This window comes from Salmo salar, chromosome 10, assembly GCF_965601325.2.
Source record: "Salmo salar chromosome 10, fSalSal1, whole genome shotgun sequence".
NCBI lineage: Eukaryota > Metazoa > Chordata > Actinopteri > Salmoniformes > Salmonidae > Salmo > Salmo salar.
The window spans coordinates 126,577,497-126,601,178 of NC_138300.1; the positions used below are offsets into that span (position 1 = coordinate 126,577,497).

General features: G+C 46.7%; 1 protein-coding gene across 1 annotated transcript; it reads right to left on the bottom strand.

The window, feature by feature from the left end:
* Positions 1-620: 620 nt before the first annotated feature.
* On the bottom strand, positions 621-23,150 carry LOC145858680 (immunoglobulin superfamily containing leucine-rich repeat protein 2-like). Its single transcript, XM_082957493.1, has 3 exons — positions 13,953-23,150; positions 9,639-9,884; positions 621-8,624 (listed from the first exon to the last, which is right to left on the bottom strand). Exons 2-3 carry the CDS (start codon positions 9,873-9,875, stop codon positions 6,726-6,728), a joined length of 2,136 nt encoding a protein of 711 aa, XP_082813619.1. The 5' UTR covers positions 9,876-9,884; positions 13,953-23,150; the 3' UTR covers positions 621-6,725.
* Between the last annotated feature and the right edge of the window lie 532 nt (positions 23,151-23,682).

Genomic DNA, 23,682 nt, shown 5'->3' on the forward strand with positions numbered 1-23,682 from the left:
TACGTATCTTATGGACGTATCTTATAACATTTCAATGTAGGCTATTTCACGAATAATTCACGCAGAATTAATAAATGGATGTAGTTGTAAAAACAAAACTCTCTGCTGATGGACATGAATGAATAATAGGAATAACAATAATATGATCTCTGTGAATTAACTACTGAGTCGCAGTAGCGCCTCATAGTCTACCATATGGATAACGGGAATGTAATGCTCCTGCAGCCCATTTCCCAGGCTGCAGCAGTGTGTGTTGAGTTTGGTCAAAAGCACCGCTATATTATGATGCTGCACAAAAAGGTCTACAAATGTGAAGGAAAGAAAAACATTTTGTTATATTCCTAGAATACAAAACAAGCTTCAGGTGCGCTTGATCACAAACAGGCCAAAGCCCAATATCATTAACCTTATATAAAACACTGTTTTCTCGTTTAATGCACAGCAGTTTGAAGATATAAAACCGCCAAGTTGAATGCTTCCGGAGTGGCGGAGCTGGGACTGCATCGCAGTGCTTTAGGCGTCACTACAAACCTGATTTGATCCCAGGCTGGGGAGGAAAAGGGAATTAAAAGCACCGAAAAAAGTTGAATAACATTGTGCTGAACCAATGACAGGAAATCTGAGGATGCAAACATTTATTTTAGATAATTTATTCATTTCACGTACATAAAATCATATAAAAAATTCTTGAAAGGTTGAGAGATATTTGTACATCGTTGGGACAGTAGATCACAAAAAAAAAAAAAAACTCACGATGCATAAAAATACAGGACACTCAAAGCCCCCAGATGCTGTTTAAAGCGTCAGTTGATGATACTGTAGAAACTGATCATTTATCACCAAAAAAAAAGAGAAAAATCGTTTCAATTTCACTGGGTCTTTACATCACATTTCGACATTAAGAACAATATCTAAAGTCCTATAGAATAGGCCTACGCTAAAAAACCACACCAAGGAAATAAGTAATCTGTGTGACATGCCATGGACATGTTCAGATTCATTAGAGGTTAAATAAGTCACATGTAAAAGCCCTCACATTACATTAAACAACATCAGTTGACAGTGAACTGGGAACATGCCTTAACTACATAACGTGATGTTCCCTCCGATCATGGTCCTGCGTGGCTCAGTCGGTAGAGCATGGTGTTTGCAACGCCAGGGTTGTGGGTTCGATTCCCACGGGGGACCAGTACGGAGAAAAAAATGTATGAAATGTATGCATTCACTACTGTAAGTCGCTCTGGATAAGAGCGTCTGCTAAATGACTAAAATGTAAATGTACCTACTTTTCCAATTTGTAAGTCGCTCTGGATAAGAGCGTCTGCTAAATGACTTAAATGTAAATGTAAATCATCACAGCACAATGGAAATAACAGTTGGTAAACTGGCTAGCATCGCATCCTGCTGAAGTGAAGCTTAAATTGAAAGGCTAGAATACGTGCTGCAAAAAGGGGACATTTCAATGTCTTCTGCTTTTTACAAGTTATGAGGTCTGTTTGAACTGATCGGGTTCAAGTCCGGGTTCTGGCTGGGCCACTCCAGGACATTCAGAGACTTGTCCCGATGCCACTCCTGCGTTGTCTTGGCTGTGTGCTTAGGGTCATTGTCCTGTTGGAAGGTGAATCTTCGCCCCAGTCTGAGGTCGTGAGCGTTCTGGAGCAGGTTCTCAGCAAGGGTCTCTCTCTACTTTGCTTTATTCATCTTTGTCTCAATCCTGACTTGTCTCCTAGTCCCTGCTGCCACCACCATGCTTCACTGTAGGGATGGTGCCAGGTTTCCTACAGACGTGATGCATGGCATTCAGGCCAAAGACTTCAATCATGGTTTCATCAAACCAGAGAATCTCTTTTCTCATGGTCTGAGAGTCCTTTAGGTGCCTTTTGGCAAACTCCAAGTGGGCTGTCATGTGCCTTTTATTGTGGAATGGCTTCCGTCTGGCCACTCTACCATAAAGGCCTGATTGGTGGAGTGCTGCAGAGATGGTTGTCCTTCTAGAAGGTTCTCCCATCTCCACAGAGGAACTCTGGAGCTCTGTCAGAGGGACCATCAGGTTCTTGGTCACCTCCCTGACCAAGGCCCTTCTCCCCTGATTGCTCAGTTTGGCCAGGCGGTCAGCTCTAGGAAGAGTCTTGGTTGTTCCAAACTTCTTCCATTTAAGAATGATGGAGGCCACTGTGTTCTTGGGGACCTTCGATGCTGCAGAAATGTTTTGGTACCCTTTCCCTGATTTGTGCCTCAACACAATCCTGTCTGTCCAGCTCTACAGATAATTCCTTCGACCTCATGGATTGGTTTTGCTCTGACACGCACTGTGAACTGTGAGACCTTATATAGACAGGTGTGTGCCTTTCCAGATCATGTCCAATCCATTTAATTTATCACAGGTGGACTCCAATCAAGTTGTAGAAACATCTCAAGCATGATCAATGGAAATAGGATGCACCTGAGCTCAATTAAGAGTCTCATAGCGAAGGGTCTGAATACTTACAGTGCATTCGGAAAGAATTCAGACCCCTTGACTTTTTCCTCATTCATCTACACATAATACCCCATAATGACAAAGCGAAAACATACATATATATATATATATTATTATTATTATTATTTTATTTATTTTTTACTTCACAGGAGAGCCATTTGAAGGTAAACTTTTTTTTAATCAAAATGTGTTTTTTGGTAGAAATGCCTTCTGGAACATGTGAAAATCCTAGACCACCTTTACTCCACACACAGAGAGGCATACAAAGCTCTCCCTCACCCTCCATTTGGCATATCTGTCCATAATTATATCCTGTCTGTGCAGCAAAACAGGTGGTCTAGGATTTTCTTTTTCTGGTTGCACATGTGACATGCTGGTAAAAATTTGGTAAAACTGATTTAAGTTCGCCTGCATTAAAGTCCCCGGCCACTAGGAGTGCCACTAACATTAGCTAGCTAGCTAACAGTACAGTACACTGCTGCTTATAAGCAAAAACGAAAGCAGGAAGTACCAGTGACTCGCTCAATACGGAAGTTGTCAGATGACGCGGACGCTATGCTACAGGACTGTTTTGCTGCACAGACAGGAATATGTTCCAGGATTCATCCAATGGCATTGAGGAATACACCACATCAGTCACCGGCTTCATCAATAAGTGCATTGATGACGTCGTCCTCACAGTGACCGTACATACATATTCCAACCAGAAGCCATGGATTACAGGCAACATCCACATCGGGCTAAAGGCTAATCCGGATGCTTATAAGAAATCCCGCTATGCCCTCAGACAAACCATCAAACAAGCAAAGCGTCAATGCAGGATTAAGATTGAATCGTACTACACCAGCCCTGACACTCGTCGGATGTGGCAGGGCTTGAAAACTATTACGGACTACAAAGGGAAACCCAGACGTGAGCTTCCCAGTGACGCGAGCCTACCAGGTGAGCTAAATGCCTTTCATGCTCACTTCAAGGCAAGCAACACTGAAGCATGCACGAGAGCACCAGCTGTTCTGGATGACTGTGTGATAACGCTCTCGGTAGCCGATGTGAACAAAACCTTTAAACAGGTCAACATTCACAAAGCCGCTGGGCCAGACGGATTACCAGGTCGTGTACTCAAAGCATGTGCGGACCAACTGTCAAGTGTCTTCACTGACATTTTCAACCTCTCCCTGACCGAGTCTGTAATACCTACATGTTTCAAGCAGACCACCATAATCCCTGTGCCCAAGGAAGCGAAGGTAACCTGTCTAAATTATTACCGCCCTGTGGCACTCACGTCGGTAGCCATGAAGTGCATTGAAAGGCTGGTCATGGCTCACATCAACAGCATCCTCCCGACTCCCTAGACCCACTCCAATTTGCTACCGCCTCAACAGATCCACAGATGACACAATCTCAATCACACTCCACACTGCCCTTTCACATCTGGACAAAAGGAACAACTATGTGAGAATGCTGTTCATTGACTACAGCTCAGCGTTCAACACCATTGTGCCCACAAAGCGCATCACTAAGCTAAGGACTCTGGGACTAAACACCTCCCTCTGCAACTGGATCCTGGACTTCCTGACGGGCCACCCCCAGGTGGTAAGAGTAGGGAACAACACGTCTGCCATGCTGATCCTTAACACTGGGGTCCCTCGGGGTGTGTACTTAGTCCACTCCTGTATTCCTTGTTCACCCACGACTGCGTGACCAAACACGACTCCAACACCATCATTAAGTTTTCTGACGACACAACAGTGGTAGGCCTGATCCACGACAATGATGAGACGACCTATAGGGAGGAGGTCAGAGAACTGGCAGTGTGGTGCCAGGAGAACAACCTCTCCCTCAATGTGAGCAAGACTAAGGAGCTGATCGTGGACAACAGGAAAACGTGGGCCGAACAGGCCCCCATTAACATCGACTGGGCTGTAGTGGAGCGGGTCGAGAGTTTCCACTTCCTTGGTGTCCACATCACCAACAAACTATCATGGTCCAAACATACCAAGACAGTTTTGAAGAGGGCACGACAAAACCTTTTCCCCCTCCAGGAGAATGAAAAGATTTGGCATGGGTCCCCAGATCCTCAAAAGGTTCTCAGCTGCACCATCGAGAGCATCCTGACCGGTTGCATCACCGCCTGGTATGGCAACTGCTCGGGCATCTGACCGTAAGGCGCTACACAGGGTAGTGCGAATGGCCCAGTACATCACTGGGGCCAAGCTTCCTGCCATCCAAGACCTATATAATACGTCAGAGAGACTACAGTCACGCAAGTTATAGACTGTTTTCTCTGCTACCGCACGGCAAGCGGTACCGGAGCACCAAGTCTAGGACCAAAAGGCTCCTCAACAGCTTCTACCCCCAAGCCATAAAACTGCTGAACAATTCATAATTTCGCAACCTGAAAATGTACATTGATCCCCCCCCTCCCTTTTGTACACTGTGCTGCTGGCAACAATTTAATGACTCTCTTTTGCCAAAGGCCATATTCAACGGGTGTTGAGAGTTCATACGTTTTTCAGTTATCCTGCGCTCTGGCACACTCAGACGAGAGTGCTCCGAAATCGGAGTAGATGGCCAGAGCGAATTTACCAGCTACGTCTATCGACAGTTGTCGCAGTGACATCATGAACAGTCTATGAAATGGTTACTTGCATAGTGGAGTCTTTTGTTTGGACATGTAGCTAGCTAGCGAGCTAAACAATGAACCGTAATCCCAACTCATAACGTTACTACCCTGCATGAATCTGCAGGTAGCTAACCAACCAGGTTCAATGTTACCTAGCTATATAAAGGTCCTACAGTTGACAGTGAATGTCAGAGCAAAAACCAATCCATGAGGTAGAAGGAATTGTTTGTAGAGCTCCGAGACAGGATTGTGTCAAGGCACATATCTAGGGAAGGGTACCAAAACATTTATGCAGTATTGAAGGTCCCCAAGAACGCAGTGTTACTGAGCCATCGGGAGAGAAGGGCCTTGGTCAGGGAGGTGACCAGGAACCCGATGGTCACTCTGACAGAGCTCCAGAGGTCCTCTGTGGAGATGGGAGAAACTTCCAGTTTGCCAAAAGGCACCTAAAGGACGGTCAGACCATCAGAAACAAGATTCTCTGGTCTGATGAAACCAAGATTTAACTCTTTAGCCTGAATGCCAATATTCCGTCTGAAGGAAATCTGGCACCATACCTACAATGAAGCATGGTGGTGGCAGCATCGTGCTGTGGGGATTTTATTCAGCGGCAGGGACTGGGAGACTAGTCAGGATCAAGGGAAAGATGAAAGGAGCAAAGTAAAGAGAAGTCCTGATGAAAAACCGAGGCTCCAGAGCGCTCAGTACCTCAGCCTGGGGCGAAGGTTCACCTTCCAAAAGGACAATGACCCTCAGCACATAGCCACACAGCCAATGATCCTCAATACATTAGTGGCTTTGGGACAAGTCTCTGAATGTCCTTGAGTGACCCAGCCAGAGCTCGGACTTGAACCCGATTGAACATCTCTGGAGAGACCTGAAAATAACTGTGCAAAGACACAACTCATTCAACCTGACAGAGCTTGAGAGGATCTGCAGAGAAGAATGGGAAAATATCCCCAAATACAGGAGTGCCAAGCTACCTAAGAAGACTCGAGGCTGTAATTGCTGCCAAAGGTGCTTCACAAAAGTACTGTGTAAAGTGTCTGAATACTTATGTAAATGTATTTAAAAAAATGTTTTACTTTCAATACATTTGTGAAAATTAATCAAAATCTGTTTTTGCTTTGTCATTATGGGGTATTGTGTGTAAATTGATGAGAATATATACATATTTTTAATCCAATATAGAATAAGGCTGTAAAGTAACAAAATGTGGAAAAGGTCAAGGGGTCTGAATACTTTCTGAATACATTGTATGTAAATAAGTTATTTCTGTTTTTTATTTCTAATACATTTGCAAAAATTTCTAAAATAGTGTTTTTGCTTTGTTATTGTGTGTGTAATGGAATAAATAAATATATTTTTCAGCAATTGTAGAATAAGGCTGTAACTTAACAAAATGTGGAAAGGGTCAAAGGGTCTGAATACTTTCCGAATGCACAGTAAGTATTCACAACTGTTCCTTTTGACAATCTCTTATTTGAGGTATAACGGGTTACCACTTACTTTCTGAGGTAAAATGAGATGAAATAATGATCTGTGAGTTACCTGGTTTAAAATGTAGTTGAAAGTAACTATTTTACAAGCTCTCTCTCCTCTGATAGCATCACACGGCTCTGCTCAGCGACTCGGCTCTTTGTAGTTACCGTTTCCATCCTCAGAGATATTCACCGCCTCGGCGCCCAAAGGTAATCTATCGCTGTACTCCGAACACACCTCAAATTTGAATGTAGAACCCGGGATAGACTCGGTAACCACACTCCCCTCCACCTCCTCCCTGTCCTGTCCGTCCTCCCCCTCTCCTATCTCACTTGGGTTAGAATTCTTCTCTGACTCCACAAACGACGCCCGGGGGTCGAAATCACCTCCAACCATATGTTTATCCATTTGATCTGGGTTCTTCTGCGCTGCCTTCATGATCAGTTTGTAAGTCTTTCCTTGGTACTTGTTTAAGAGATGACAGCAGGTGGCTCCCAGCAGAGGGACTGTAGCCAGCACCAACAGGAAGGTACTAACCATCACTATGATTAACAGAGAAGGAATCTTCTTCCTGGTTGTGATGACTACCTGGACCTGACAGTCCTGCCCTCCGTAGGTCAGACACAGAGTGTAGTTAGTGCCTGGTTGAAGGCCCTGGAACTTATAGGTGTTGATCCCTTCCTCTATCCGGGACCACTGCACCACAGAGTGTCCATTACCAGTGTTAAAACACAGATAGAGCATGTCCAGAGGGGCTGTTTTGGTTGAGCCTTGATAGAGGCTGAACGGCTCTTTGTTGACGGTCTCTAGGTTCTCATTGTGGCTGAGGTGAAGGTTGTTCTTACTGTTGGGGAGCTGGAGAGGGTTGAGCTGCACTTTGGCCTCGGTCTCGGATACTTCCAACGCGATGACGCCGAAATCAAATGTATATTGCTTCAGCTGGTCCAGACTGAGGTTGAATGCGTGATTGGAGATGTACTGAGTGCCATCGCTGATGCCACACTTACTGGTAAACGGTAGCTCCTCTGAGCCCCCGCCAGCCTTCACTGAGCCATCACCGTATTTAACAGACGACCCAGTCGGAAGGTTCTTGGTCTTCTCAGAGTCGGACTTGGGCCAGTTGATGATATTGTTGGTCATCTTAGGCCCCGGCTTGTTTCCACCAGACGGACGGAGGATCTTATCTACTGTGGTGTCCAGCATGGAGTTAATGGCTAGTTTCTTGGTGCCCGCCACTACTACCTTCGCTGTGCTGTCTGCTTTACCGAGGTCGTTGACAGCTGAGCAGCTGTAGTTCCCATCCTCCTTCTTGCTCATACGGGGGATGATCAGAGTGCCGTTCTGGAAGACCAGGAACCGGCCGTTGGTGCTTTTATCGTTGATGGGCGAGTCGCTCTTCTCGCTGACCTCAGAGGGCAAACTGAATGTGAACTTCTGGTTCCCTGCATTCACCACCTCCCAGCTGACCTCTGGTTTGGGGTTGCCCTTGGTCTCACAGTTGAGAATCACCATAAAGCCCTCGTATAGCTCAGTGTTGTCCAGGTTTGGCTGGTAGGTGATGGACACTGTTGGGGCCTTGCAGTCCAGCTTGGGCATCTTGGTCACCAGGGCCCCTTGCAGATGCTCTGGGGCCTCGCAGACGATAAAGTCCTGCTCTGGGACAGAGATATTAGACTCTGTGATCCAGTCTCTCAGCCACTCCAGACTGCAGGAACAGGTGAAGGGGTTGTTGTAGATCTGAAGGTGAGACATGGAGCTCAGAGAGCTGAAGGTCCCCTGAACTATAGTAGTGAACTTGTTATTGTTGATCCTCAGGGACTTCAGATCTTTGAGAGTGGAGAATGCGTCTTTGGGAAGGTTGATCATCTCGTTGTTGTTCATCTTGAGCAGCTGAAGGGCGGTGAGGTTGGTCAGGTCCTCCCAGGGGAAGCTGATGATCTTATTGTAGCTGAGGTCCAGGTTTCGCAGCTGGATCAGCAGTGCCAAGGTGTCCCTCTCGATGGTCACGATCTCATTGTGGGCCAGCCATAGGGAGGTCACCTGAAGAAGAATACTTTATTAATATGTCTTTTGCTGTACCCAGCCCATCCCATCCCATATAATCATATAATATATGCCATTTAGCAGACAAAGTGACTTATAGTCATGCATTCAGACATTTTTCGTATGGCTGGCTCCAGTGGGAATCAAACCCACAATCATGGTTTTGCAAGAACCATGATCTGCAAACTGAACCCCACAGGACCACATTCACAAACACCTGGGTGACATTAGGACCATATTCACACACACCTGGGTGACGTTAGGACCATATTCACACACACCTGGGTGACGTTAGGACCATATTCACACACACACCTGGGTGACGTTAGGACCATATTCACACACACACCTGGGTGACGTTAGGACCATATTCACACACACACCTGGGTGACGTTAGGACCATATTCACACACACCTGGGTGACGTTATGACCATATTCACACACACACCTGGGTGACGTTAGGACCATATTCACACACACCTGGGTGACGTTAGGACCATATTCACACACACACCTGGGTGACGTTAGGACCATATTCACACACACACCTGGGTGACGTTAGGACCATATTCACACACACACCTGGGTGACGTTAGGACCATATTCACACACACACCTGGGTGACGTTAGGACCATATTCACACACACACCTGGGTGACGTTAGGACCATATTCACACACACATGGGTGACGTTAGGACCATATTCACACACACCTGGGTGACGTTAGGACCATATTCACACACACCTGGGTGACGTTAGGACCATATTCACACACACACCTGGGTGACGTTAGGACCATATTCACACACACACCTGGGTGACGTTAGGACCATATTCACACACACCTGGGTGACGTTAGGACCATATTCACACACACACCTGGGTGACGTTAGGACCATATTCACACACACCTGGGTGACGTTAGGACCATATTCACACACACACCTGGGTGACGTTAGGACCATATTCACACACACCTGGGTGACGTTAGGACCATATTCACACACACCTGGGTGACGTTAATAAAGCTCTTGGCCTTCAGGAGTTTGATCTTGTTGGCGGAGAGAGAGAGGGTGGTGATGTTAGATGGGAGGCCTACGGGCACCAGCAGCAGGTCTTTATAGGCACAGTCAGCGAACTGGTGGGCGTATTTATCCAGACAGCTACATGTCTCTGGACAACACTGGGCCAGACCCAACACAGAGGTCCACACAGCCAGGACACAGACCAACCGCCACGACGCCATGTTCACCACCTGAGAACACACAGATAAGATGTTAATTAACAATTTATGAGATTCTTTTCTGCTAATCTATACAGATCTTTAAATTACAAAACCTATATATCATAATGTTCTACACAGAAATAATCCTTATGATAATGCATTGAGACATCCTGTTGCACTACATCACGACACTACATGACTACACTATATCACTTAACTACATCACTACACTACATCACTACACTATATCACTTAACTACATCACTACACTACATCACTACACTACATCAATACACTACATCACTACACTATATCACTACACTACATCACTACACTATATCATTACACTACATCACTACACTATATCACTACACTACATCACGACACTACATCACGACACTACATCACTACACTATATCACTACACTACATCACTACACTACATCACTACACTACATCACTACACTATATCACTACACTACACTACATCACTACACTACATCACATCACTACACTATATCACTACACTATATCACCACACTATATCACTACACTATATCACTAGACTATATCACTACACTATATCACTAGACTATATCACTACACTATATCACTACATCACTACACTATACCACTACACTATATCATTACACTATATCACTACACTACATCACTACACTACACTACATCACTACACTACATCACTACATGACTACACTATATCACTACACTATATCACTACACTACATCACGACACTACATCACTACACTATAGCACTACACTATATCACTACACTATATCACTACACTACATCACTACATCACTACACTACATGACTACACTATATCACTACATCACTACACTACATCACTACACTACATCACTACAACACTACAGTACATCACTACATCCCCACATCACATCACTACATCACTACACTACACTACATCACATCACCACATCACTACACTACATCACATCACTACATAACACTACAGTACATCACTACATCACATCACTACACCACATCACCACACTATATCACTACACTACATCACCACATCACTACACTACTACATGACTACATCATCACACTACTACATCACTACATCATCACGCTACATCACTACATCACCACATCACTACACTACATCACTACAGTACATAACTACATCCTTGCATCACAACACTACATCACAACATCACATCACTACAGTGCATCACTACAGTACATCAAAACACTATATCACCACATCACTACAGTACATTACTGCTCCACAGCACATCACTAAAGTACATCCCTACATCACTACACTACATCACTACAGTACAGCACAACATCACTACATCACAGCACTACAGCACATAACTACAGTACATCCCTAAAGTGCATCACTACATCACTACACTACAACACATCATTAAACTACATCACTGCATTACTACACTACATCACATCATTAAACTACATCACTGCATTACTACACTACATCACATCATTAAAATGCATTACTACACTACATCACTACACTACATCACATCATTAAACTACATCACTGCATCACTACACTACATCACTCATTAAACTACATCACTGCATCACTACACTACATCACATCATTAAACTACATCACTGCATCACTACACTACATTACATCATTCAACTACATCACTGCATTACTACACTACATCACTACACTACATCACATCATTAAACTGCATTACTACACTATATCACTGCACCACATCACTACACACCACTACACTGCAGTAGACCAGGGCTGTCTCAGAGAGGGCATAGGGATTACTGCAGTAGACCAGGGCTGTGTCTCAGAAAGGGCATAGGGATTACTGCAGTAGACCAGGGCTGTCTCAGAGAGGGAATAGGGATTACTGCAGTAGACCAGGGCTGTCTCAGAGAGGGAATAGGGATTACTGCAGTAGACCCGTGCTGTCTCAGAGAGGGAATAGGGATTACTGCAGTAGACCAGGGCTGTGTCTCAGAAAGGGCATAGGGATTACTGCAGTAGACCAGGGCTGTGTCTCAGAGAGGGAATAGGGATTACTGCAGTAGACCAGGGCTGTCTCAGAGAGGGCATAGGGATTACTGCAGTAGACCAGGGCTGTGTCTCAGAAAGGGCATAGGGATTACTGCAGTAGACCAGGGCTGTCTCAGAGAGGGAATAGGGATTACTGCAGTAGACCAGGGCTGTCTCAGAGAGGGAATAGGGATTACTGCAGTAGACCCGTGCTGTCTCAGAGAGGGAATAGGGATTACTGCAGTAGACCAGGGCTGTGTCTCAGAAAGGGCATAGGGATTACTGCAGTAGACCAGGGCTGTGTCTCAGAGAGGGAATAGGGATTACTGCAGTAGACCAGGGCTGTCTCAGAGAGGGCATAGGGATTACTGCAGTAGACCAGGGCTGTGTCTCAGAAAGGGCATAGGGATTACTGCAGTAGACCAGGGCTGTCTCAGAGAGGGAATAGGGATTACTGCAGTAGACCAGGGCTGTGTCTCAGAGAGGGAATAGGGATTACTGCAGTAGACCAGGGCTGTCTCAGAGAGGGAATAGGGATTACTGCAGTAGACCAGGGCTGTCTCAGAGAGGGAATAGGGATTACTGCAGTAGACCAGGGCTGTGTCTCAGAGAGGGAATAGGGATTACTGCAGCAAGCAGATCTCATACAAATACACTTCAACTAAGTGAAACGACTTCAAGAAAAGGTTCAACATGTTCAATCTGTTTTAATCTGTAATGAAAAGGTTCAACATGTTCAATCTGTTTTAATCTGTAATGAAAAGGTTCAACATGTTCAATCTGTTTTAATCTGTAATGAAAAGGTTCAACATGTTCAATCTGTTTTAATCTGTAATGAAAAGGTTCAACATGTTCAATCTGTTTTAATCTGTAATGAAAAGGTTCAACATGTTCAATCTGTTTTAATCTGTAATGAAAAGGTTTAACATGTTCAATCTGTTTTATCGTAATGTTATTTTATTGGTTTAGGGCAACCAACTTTCCGTGTTCATACAAATTCATACAGCTACAATTTCACAAAGCTTCCAAATTAACTAAGAGAAACTGCAAGATCCATTTTCCGAGTGGTTTTGATTAGCTCTTTAGTTCACATTAAGCTCAGTGCCAGCGAGACTACTGCTGCAACAGCTCTTTGGCGCAAACTGCAGAGCGCACCATATTCTCTGTCCTTGGTCCTGAAACGAATCAGTGACGGGGTGGCTTGTTGCTGTCTGAAATACACTGAGTGTACAAAACATTACTGTTTCCATGACAGACTGACCAGGTGAATCCAGGTGAAAGCTATGACCCCTTATTGATGTCACCTGTTAAATCCACTTCCAATCAGTGTAGATGAAGGGGAGGAGACGGGTTAAAGAAGGATATTTAAGCCTTGAGACAATTGAGACATGGATTGTGTGTGTGTGTCATTCAGAGGGTGAATGGGCAAGACAAGATATTTCAGTGCCTTTGAACAGGGTACGGTAGTAGGTGCCAAGCTCACCGGTTTGAGTGTCAAGAACTGCAACGCTGCTGGGTTTTTCACGCTCAACAGTTTCCCGTGTGTATTAATTTTAGGAATGGTCCACCACCCAAAGGACACCCAGCCAATTTGACACAACTGTGGGAAGCATTGGAGTCAACGTGGGCCAGCATCCCTGTGGAACGCTTTCAACACCTTGTAGAGTCCATGCCCGACGAATTGAGGCTGTTCTGAGTGCAAAAGGGGGTGCAACTCAATATTAGGAAGGTGTTCCTAATGTTTTGTACATTTTGTGTATATTTTCTTTGTCATTTTGACATCCGAAGTATAACCTCACAAACTGCACTTATTTCTGAACAAAGAACACTAGTGTTAAAATAAAGAAAACACAACTGTAATGGGTTTTTTTCATGCTGAGAAATACAACATTAATTAAACATGGGATGGATCTATGGTTAAAGTCTGATAATGCATCAATCTAATCCTATTTGTCCACATTACTGCCCCAAAAACATATTATTGGGGTCATAATGCATGTTTATATATATATATATACATAATTATCTCCAGTTTACTTTCTGATTTCAATCAACTTACCTCTCCGACCAATCCTTGCAGTGTTCCTAATTGAGCACTATCTGGATTATATCTTCTTTATAACACAAATTAGTGGTCAAAACAAGTAACGTCCTCTGTAGTAGATCCTTTTACGTGACTTTTCTCCACGCTGATAACGGTAGGTGGTGGAGGAAACATATTTTTCCCGGTAGGATGATGCGGTGCGATCCGAGCCAGTTTCCTCTCCAGACTGACTGACAGAGGACGAACGGTCCGCTGCGCGCTCCTGCCGTTAGTCACAGCGATGGGAGAGTTTGTGATCGCGCAAGCAGCCTCTCCCCATTCCTTCACCATCATCAGTCCTGGATTAAAGATAGGCTTACAAAGGCTCCGGGTTCGCCTGCCATCCACGAGAAATATTGATAATTTAAACACTAATGTTTAATTCATTGTTATGTCGACCTAAACTCATCTCTGACGCCATTCTCCCCAGAGTTGGTTTTTCCAGTTACAGGCTTGAGAGATTTGACCTAAACATAAAAGATGAGGAGTTATTTGTAAACATGACGAGTTGTGCTCTGTTGAGTTGGGGATTTAATAGGTCTGAATGGTTGTAACGAAACATGTTATTGTTGTCAAATATGGATGAAAGCTAAAAAATTAAAAATCACATTGACAGAACAGGAAAATGTGAGGTCCCTCAATTGCTGGCTAATTATAGGGCTACACAACGATACATTTGATCATTATGATTATAATAATGGGGCATTGGGCTAATTGGAAAATATGTATATAGCACTACAGTGTACATTTATTTGCACCAAAAGAAAATAACTGATAAACAACAATACAGATAAAAACAAATCAATATTAAAAGGCTGGGTGTGTTTGGACGCCCAGGAGCTGATATAAAACCACGCCACAGGAAAACTATATACAATAAGAAAGCAAAAAATAAAAAAGGTTTGTTAATAAAACAAATAACAAAACCCATGAATAATAAATGTACAAATGAAGCAATCAGCAATCAGAAGAAGAAAAAAAACAGTGTTTGTTTTGATGGAATAAAGGAAGATATAGGAGATATAGGCCTATTGACCTGAGAAATCAAATCATCCACCATATCAGAGGTGTTGGCTATAGGCCAACTTCTGGATACAGTCTATAATGGATTCACCATATCAGAGGTGTTGGCTATAGGCCAACTTCTGGATACAGTCTATAATGGATTCACCATATCAGAGGTGTTGGCTATAGGCCAACTTCTGGATACAGTCTATAATGGATCCACCATATCAGAGGTGTTGGCTATAGGCCAACTTCTGGATACAGTCTATAATGGATTCACCATATCAGAGGTGTTGGCTATAGGCCAACTTCTGGATACAGTCTATAATGGATTCACCATATCAGAGGTGTTGGCTATAGGCCAACTTCTGGATACAGTCTATAATGGATTCACCATATCAGAGGTGTTGGCTATAGGCCAACTTCTGGATACAGTCTATAATGGATTCACCATATCAGAGGTGTTGGCTATAGGCCAACTTCTGGATACAGTCTATAATGGATCCACCATATCAGAGGTGTTGGCTTTAGGCCAACTTCTGGATACAGTCTATAATGGATTCACCATATCAGAGGTGTTGGCTATAGGCCAACTTCTGGATACAGTCTATAATGGATTCACCATATCAGAGGTGTTGGCTATAGGCCAACTTCTGGATACAGTCTATAATGGATTCACCATATCAGAGGTGTTGGCTATAGGCCAACTTCTGGATACAGTCTATAATGGATTCACCATATCAGAGGTGTTGGCTATAGGCCAACTTCTGGATACAGTCTATAATGGATTCACCATATCAGAGGTGTTGGCTGTAGGCCAACTTCTGGATACAGTCTATAATGGATTCACCATATCAGAGGTGTTGGCTGTAGGCCAACTTCTGGATACAGTCTATAATGGATTCACCATATCAGAGGTGTTGGCTATAGGCCAACTTCTGGATACAGTCTATAATGGATTCACCATATCAGAGGTGTTGGCTATAGGCCAACTTCTGGATACAGTCTATAATGGATTCACCATATCAGAGGTGTTGGCTATAGACCAACTTCTGGATACAGTCTATAATGGATTCACCATATCAGAGGTGTTGGCTTTAGGCCAACTTCTGGATACAGTCTATAATGGATTCACCATATCAGAGGTGTTGGCTTTAGGCCAACTTCTGGATACAGTCTATAATGGATCCACCATATCAGAGGTGTTGGCTATAGGCCAACTTCTGGATACAGTCTATAATGGATTCACCATATCAGAGGTGTTGGCTATAGGCCAACTTCTGGATACAGTCTATAATGGATTCACCATATCAGAGGTGTTGGCTGTAGGCCAACTTCTGGATACAGTCTATAATGGATTCACCATATCAGAGGTGTTGGCTATAGGCCAACTTCTGGATACAGTCTATAATGGATCCACCATATCAGAGGTGTTGGCTATAGGCCAACTTCTGGATACAGTCTATAATGGATTCACCATATCAGAGGTGTTGGCTATAGGCCAACTTCTGTATACAATCTATAATGGATTCACCATATCAGAGGTGTTGGCTATAGGCCAACTTCTGGATACAGTCTATAATGGATTCACCATATCAGAGGTGTTGGCTATAGGCCAACTTCTGGATACAGTCTATAATGGATCCATTTTCAAGTAGCTACTGCCATCTTCTGGTAAATGTTTGACCTGCTGTTCTCCAGTAACAGCCTCATTTCAAGATGATGAAACTTGAAACTAGATTCTGAAATAAAATCTTTGCCTTACAATTTATCATACAAATAATTAAATCAAATCAAATGTATTTAAAAACCCTTCTTACATCAGCTGATATCTCAAAGTGCTGTACAGAAACCCAGCCTAAAACCTCAAAGAGCAAGTAATGCAGGTGTAGAATCACGGTGGCTAGGAAAAACTCCTTAGAAAGGTCAAAACCTAGGAAGAAACCTAGAGAGGAACCAGGCTATAAGGGGTGGCCAGTCCTCTTCTGGCTGTGCCGGGTGGAGATTATAACAGCACATGGCCAAGATGTTCAAATGTTCATAAATGACCAGCATTGTCAAATAATAATAATCACAGTAGTTGTCGAGGGTGCAACAAGTCAGCACCTCAAGAGTAAATGTCAGTTGGCTTTGTCATAGCCGATCATTGAGAGTATCTCTACCGCTCCTGCTGTCTCTAGAGAGTTGAAAACAGCAGGTCTGGGACAGGTAGCACGTCCGGTGAACAGGTCAGGGTTCCAGCAGGTCTGGGACAACAGGTCTGGGACAGGTAGCACGTCCGGTGAATAGGTCAGGGTTCCAGCAGGTCTGGGACAACAGGTCTGGGACAGGTAGCACGTCCGGTGAATAGGTCAGGGTTCCATAGCTACAGGCAGAACAGTTGAAACTGGAGTAGCAGCACGGCCAGGTGGACTGGGGGGAGGGGAGAGAGAGAGGGAGAGAGAATCTCTCTCCCCCTCAATAGAAACTTAGTAATCATAGTGAACAGGTCAGGGTTCCATAGCCACAGGCAAAACAGTTGAAACTGGAGCAGCAGCACGGCCAGGTGGACTGGGGACAGCAAGGAGTCATCATGCCAGGTAGTCCTGAGGCATGGTCCTAGGGCTCAGGTCCTCCGAGAGAGAGAAAGAAAGAGAGAAAGAGAGAATTAGGGAAAGCACACTTAAATTCACACAGGACCCTGGATAAGACAGGAGAAATACTCCAGATATAACAGACTGACCCTAGCCCCCCGACACATAAACTACTGCAGCATAAATACTGGAGGCTGAGACAGGAGGGGTCAGGAGACACTGTGGCCCCATCCGATGATACCCCCGGACAGGGCCAAACAGGAAGGATATAACCCCACCCACTTTTCCAAAGCACAGCCCCCACACCACTAGAGGGATAACTTCAACCACCAACTTACCATCCTGAGACAAGGCCGAGTATAGCCCACAAAGATCTCCGCCAGGGCACAACCCAAGGGGGGGGCGCCAACCCAGACAGGAAGACCACGTCAGTGACTCAACCCACTCAAGTGACGCACCCCTCCCATGGACGGCATGGACGGCATGGAAGAACACCAGTAAGCCAGTGACTCAGCACCTGTAATAGGGTTAGAGGCAGAGAATCCCAGTGGAAAGAGGGGAACCGGAAAGGCAGAGACAGCAAGGGCGGTTCGTTGCTCCAGCCTTTCCGTTCACCTTCACACTCCTGGGCCAGACTATACTTAATCATAGGACCTACTGAAGAGATAAGTGCTTCTTTCACATGCTTTGCTTGCTGTTTGGGGTTTTAGGCTGGGTTTCTGTACAGCACTTTGAGATATCAGCTGATGTAAGCAGGCTAGTGGGGTCACAGACAGCAGGCTAGTGGGGTCACAGACAGCAGGCTAGTAGGGTCACAGACAGCAGGCTAGTGGGGTCACAGACAGCAGGCTAGTGGGGTCACAGACAGCAGGCTAGTGCGGTCACAGACAGCAGGCTAGTGGGGTCACAGACAGCAGAATAGTGGGGTCACAGACAGCAGAATAGTGGGGTCACAGACAGCAGACTAGTGGGGTCACAGACAGCAGGCTAGTGGGGTCACAGACAGCAGAATAGTGGGGTCACAGACAGCAGACAAGTGGGGTCACAGACAGCAGGCTAGTGGGGTCACATACAGCAGGCTAGTGGGGTCACAGACAGCAGGCTAGTGGGGTCACAGACAGCAGGCTAGTGGGGTCACAGACAGCAGGCTAGTGGGGTCACAGACAGCAGACTATTGGGGTCACAGACAGCAGGCTAGTGGGGTCACAGACAGGAGACTAGTGGGGTCACAGACAGCAGGCTAGTGGGGTCACAGACAGCAGACAAGTGGGGTCACAGACAGCAGGCTAGTGGGGTCACAGACAGCAGGCTAGTGGGGTCACAGACAGCAGGCTAGTGGGGTCACAGACAACAGACAAGTGGGGTCACAGACAGCAGGCTAGTGGGGTCACAGACAGCAGACTAGTGGGGTCACAGACAGCAGGCTAGTGGGGTCACAGACAGCAGACTAGTGGGGTCACAGACAGCAGACAAGTGGGGTCACAGACAGCAGGCTAGTGGGGTCAAAGACAGCAGACTAGTGGGGTCACAGACAGCAGGCTAGTGGGGTCACAGACAGCAGAATAGTGGGGTCACAGACAGCATACAAGTGGGGTCACAGACAGCAGGCTAGTGGGGTCACAGACAGCAGGCTAGTGGGGTCACAGACAGCAGGCTAGTGGGGTCAATGACAGAAGGCTAGTGGGGTCACAGACAGCAGGCTAGTAGGGTCACAGACAGCAGGCTAGTAGGGTCACAGACAGCAGGCTAGTGGGGTCACAGAGAGCAGGCTAGTGTGGTCACAGACAGCAGACTAGTAGGGTCACAGACAGCAGGCTAGTGGGGTCACAGACAGCAGGCTAGTGTGGTCACAGACAGCAGACTAGTGTGGTCACAGACAGCAGACTAGTAGGGTCACAGACAGCAGGCTAGTAGGGCCACAGACAGCAGGCTAGTAGGGTCACAGACAGCAGGCTAGTGGGGTCACAGACAGCAAGACAGTGGGGTCACAGACAGCAGGCTAGTGGGGTCACAGACAGCAGGCTAGTGGGGTCACAGACAGCAGGCTAGTGGGGTCACAGACAGCAGGCTAGTGCGGTCACAGACAGCAGGCTAGTGGGGTCACAGACAGCAGAATAGTGGGGTCACAGACAGCAGAATAGTGGGGTCACAGACAGCAGACTAGTGGGGTCACAGACAGCAGGCTAGTGGGGTCACAGACAGCAGAATAGTGGGGTCACAGACAGCAGGCTAGTGGGGTCACAGAGAGCAGGCTAGTGTGGTCACAGACAGCAGACTAGTAGGGTCACAGACAGCAGGCTAGTGGGGTCACAGACAGCAGGCTAGTGTGGTCACAGACAGCAGACTAGTGTGGTCACAGACAGCAGACTAGTAGGGTCACAGACAGCAGGCTAGTAGGGCCACAGACAGCAGGCTAGTAGGGTCACAGACAGCAGGCTAGTGGGGTCACAGACAGCAAGACAGTGGGGTCACAGACAGCAGGCTAGTGGGGTCACAGACAGCAGGCTAGTGGGGTCACAGACAGCAGGCTAGTGGGGTCACAGACAGCAGGCTAGTGCGGTCACAGACAGCAGGCTAGTGGGGTCACAGACAGCAGAATAGTGGGGTCACAGACAGCAGAATAGTGGGGTCACAGACAGCAGACTAGTGGGGTCACAGACAGCAGGCTAGTGGGGTCACAGACAGCAGAATAGTGGGGTCACAGACAGCAGACAAGTGGGGTCACAGACAGCAGGCTAGTGGGGTCACATACAGCAGGCTAGTGGGGTCACAGACAGCAGGCTAGTGGGGTCACAGACAGCAGGCTAGTGGGGTCACAGACAGCAGGCTAGTGGGGTCACAGACAGCAGACTATTGGGGTCACAGACAGCAGGCTAGTGGGGTCACAGACAGGAGACTAGTGGGGTCACAGACAGCAGGCTAGTGGGGTCACAGACAGCAGACAAGTGGGGTCACAGACAGCAGGCTAGTGGGGTCACAGACAGCAGGCTAGTGGGGTCACAGACAGCAGGCTAGTGGGGTCACAGACAACAGACAAGTGGGGTCACAGACAGCAGGCTAGTGGGGTCACAGACAGCAGACTAGTGGGGTCACAGACAGCAGGCTAGTGGGGTCACAGACAGCAGACTAGTGGGGTCACAGACAGCAGACAAGTGGGGTCACAGACAGCAGGCTAGTGGGGTCAAAGACAGCAGACTAGTGGGGTCACAGACAGCAGGCTAGTGGGGTCACAGACAGCAGAATAGTGGGGTCACAGACAGCATACAAGTGGGGTCACAGACAGCAGGCTAGTGGGGTCACAGACAGCAGGCTAGTGGGGTCACAGACAGCAGGCTAGTGGGGTCAATGACAGAAGGCTAGTGGGGTCACAGACAGCAGGCTAGTAGGGTCACAGACAGCAGGCTAGTAGGGTCACAGACAGCAGGCTAGTGGGGTCACAGAGAGCAGGCTAGTGTGGTCACAGACAGCAGACTAGTAGGGTCACAGACAGCAGGCTAGTGGGGTCACAGACAGCAGGCTAGTGTGGTCACAGACAGCAGACTAGTGTGGTCACAGACAGCAGACTAGTAGGGTCACAGACAGCAGGCTAGTAGGGCCACAGACAGCAGGCTAGTAGGGTCACAGACAGCAGGCTAGTGGGGTCACAGACAGCAAGACAGTGGGGTCACAGACAGCAGGCTAGTGGGGTCACAGACAGCAGGCTAGTGGGGTCACAGACAGCAGGCTAGTGGGGTCACAGACAGCAGGCTAGTGCGGTCACAGACAGCAGGCTAGTGGGGTCACAGACAGCAGAATAGTGGGGTCACAGACAGCAGAATAGTGGGGTCACAGACAGCAGACTAGTGGGGTCACAGACAGCAGGCTAGTGGGGTCACAGACAGCAGAATAGTGGGGTCACAGACAGCAGACAAGTGGGGTCACAGACAGCAGGCTAGTGGGGTCACATACAGCAGGCTAGTGGGGTCACAGACAGCAGGCTAGTGGGGTCACAGACAGCAGGCTAGTGGGGTCACAGACAGCAGGCTAGTGGGGTCACAGACAGCAGACTATTGGGGTCACAGACAGCAGGCTAGTGGGGTCACAGACAGGAGACTAGTGGGGTCACAGACAGCAGGCTAGTGGGGTCACAGACAGCAGACAAGTGGGGTCACAGACAGCAGGCTAGTGGGGTCACAGACAGCAGGCTAGTGGGGTCACAGACAGCAGGCTAGTGGGGTCACAGACAACAGACAAGTGGGGTCACAGACAGCAGGCTAGTGGGGTCACAGACAGCAGACTAGTGGGGTCACAGACAGCAGGCTAGTGGGGTCACAGACAGCAGACTAGTGGGGTCACAGACAGCAGACAAGTGGGGTCACAGACAGCAGGCTAGTGGGGTCAAAGACAGCAGACTAGTGGGGTCACAGACAGCAGGCTAGTGGGGTCACAGACAGCAGAATAGTGGGGTCACAGACAGCATACAAGTGGGGTCACAGACAGCAGGCTAGTGGGGTCACAGACAGCAGGCTAGTGGGGTCACAGACAGCAGGCTAGTGGGGTCAATGACAGAAGGCTAGTGGGGTCACAGACAGCAGGCTAGTAGGGTCACAGACAGCAGGCTAGTAGGGTCACAGACAGCAGGCTAGTGGGGTCACAGAGAGCAGGCTAGTGTGGTCACAGACAGCAGACTAGTAGGGTCACAGACAGCAGGCTAGTGGGGTCACAGACAGCAGGCTAGTGTGGTCACAGACAGCAGACTAGTGTGGTCACAGACAGCAGACTAGTAGGGTCACAGACAGCAGGCTAGTAGGGCCACAGACAGCAGGCTAGTAGGGTCACAGACAGCAGGCTAGTGGGGTCACAGACAGCAAGACAGTGGGGTCACAGACAGCAGACTAGTGTGGTCACAGACAGCAGGCTAAATCTTCAGCTGGCCCAGAACAGAGCGTCACGTCTTGTTCTTCATTGTAATCAGAGGGCTAATTTAAATACTATGCATGCCAGTCTCTCTTGGCTAAGAATTGAAGAGAGACTGACTGCATCACTTCTTTTTTTTAAAGAAATATTGTGTTCCAAATCACAAATAGTTTGCATAGTCAACTTACTCACAGCTTTGACACACACAGTTACCCCACCAGACATGCCACCAGGGGTCTTTTCACAGTTGGTTGACTTTAGGGGGCATCTTGCAGAAAAATACAAAATAAATAATTAAAGTCAGTAATAACTATAGTAAGTCACATAAATAGACATCCAAATCACTCAATCATCCTAACATAATACAAAATGTATGTCACGATTCCGTAAGGCAGGAGGAAAAGGCAGAGTCAAACGCAGGAGACGTAGTCCAGTAGTGCCGTAGAACGGTATATTTATTGCACTGAAAAACCACTCGGCGTAACAAAAGGGCATAGGGTGTTCGCAGAGACCACACGGGAACACAGTAAACCCCGAGAAAACAAAGATACGCACGGGGCGCAGCCCGGCAAATGCAATATTCCTCTAGCGAGAATCCGCTGGGGAAAAATGTGCAAAAAACACAGAACGTTCACAGACCTGCCCGCTGACGAATAAACAATCCCGCACAAAACACAAACCAAAAGGAACAAACTAAATACTCCCCCCCCCCCCCCCCCTACTAATTACAGAAAAGGAAACAGGTGCGGACCTAGACAGACAACTCAACGAACACAGAAACATAGATCGGTGGCAGCTAGTAGACCGGCGACGACGACCGCCGAGCACCGCCCGGCCGAGGAGGGGCACCATTTTCTGTGGATACTGTGACAATGTAAGTTCTTATTTAGCAAATAAGTGTTCAGTTTCAACTTAACCATGATCATATATGTAATTTGTGTGTCTTTTCAGGTCTTAACCTCTCTGGGACATGTAGCGTCCCACCTGCGGGACACACTATTCAACAGCCAGTGAAATAGCAGGGCGGCAAATTCAAAACAACAAAAATCTCATAATTCAAATTTCTCAAACATACAACTATTATATCCCATTTTAAAGATACACTTCTCGTTAACCTCTCTAGGGTCGGCGGGACGAAATCGTCCCACCTACTCAACAGCCAGTGGAATCCCGTGGCGCGTTATTCAAATACCTTAGAAATGCTATTACTTCAATTTCTCAAACATATGACT

What these genes read in the sequence shown, in the direction of transcription:
- LOC145858680 (XM_082957493.1), bottom strand. Translation starts at nt 9,875, where the DNA reads ATGGCGTCGTGGCGGTTGGTCTGTGTCCTGGCTGTGTGGACCTCTGTG. An exon ending in GCTTTATTAACGTCACCCAG is followed by an intron (nt 8,625 to 9,638) that starts GTGTGTGTGAAT and finishes ATTCTTCTTCAG; the next exon opens with GTGACCTCCCTATGGCTGGC.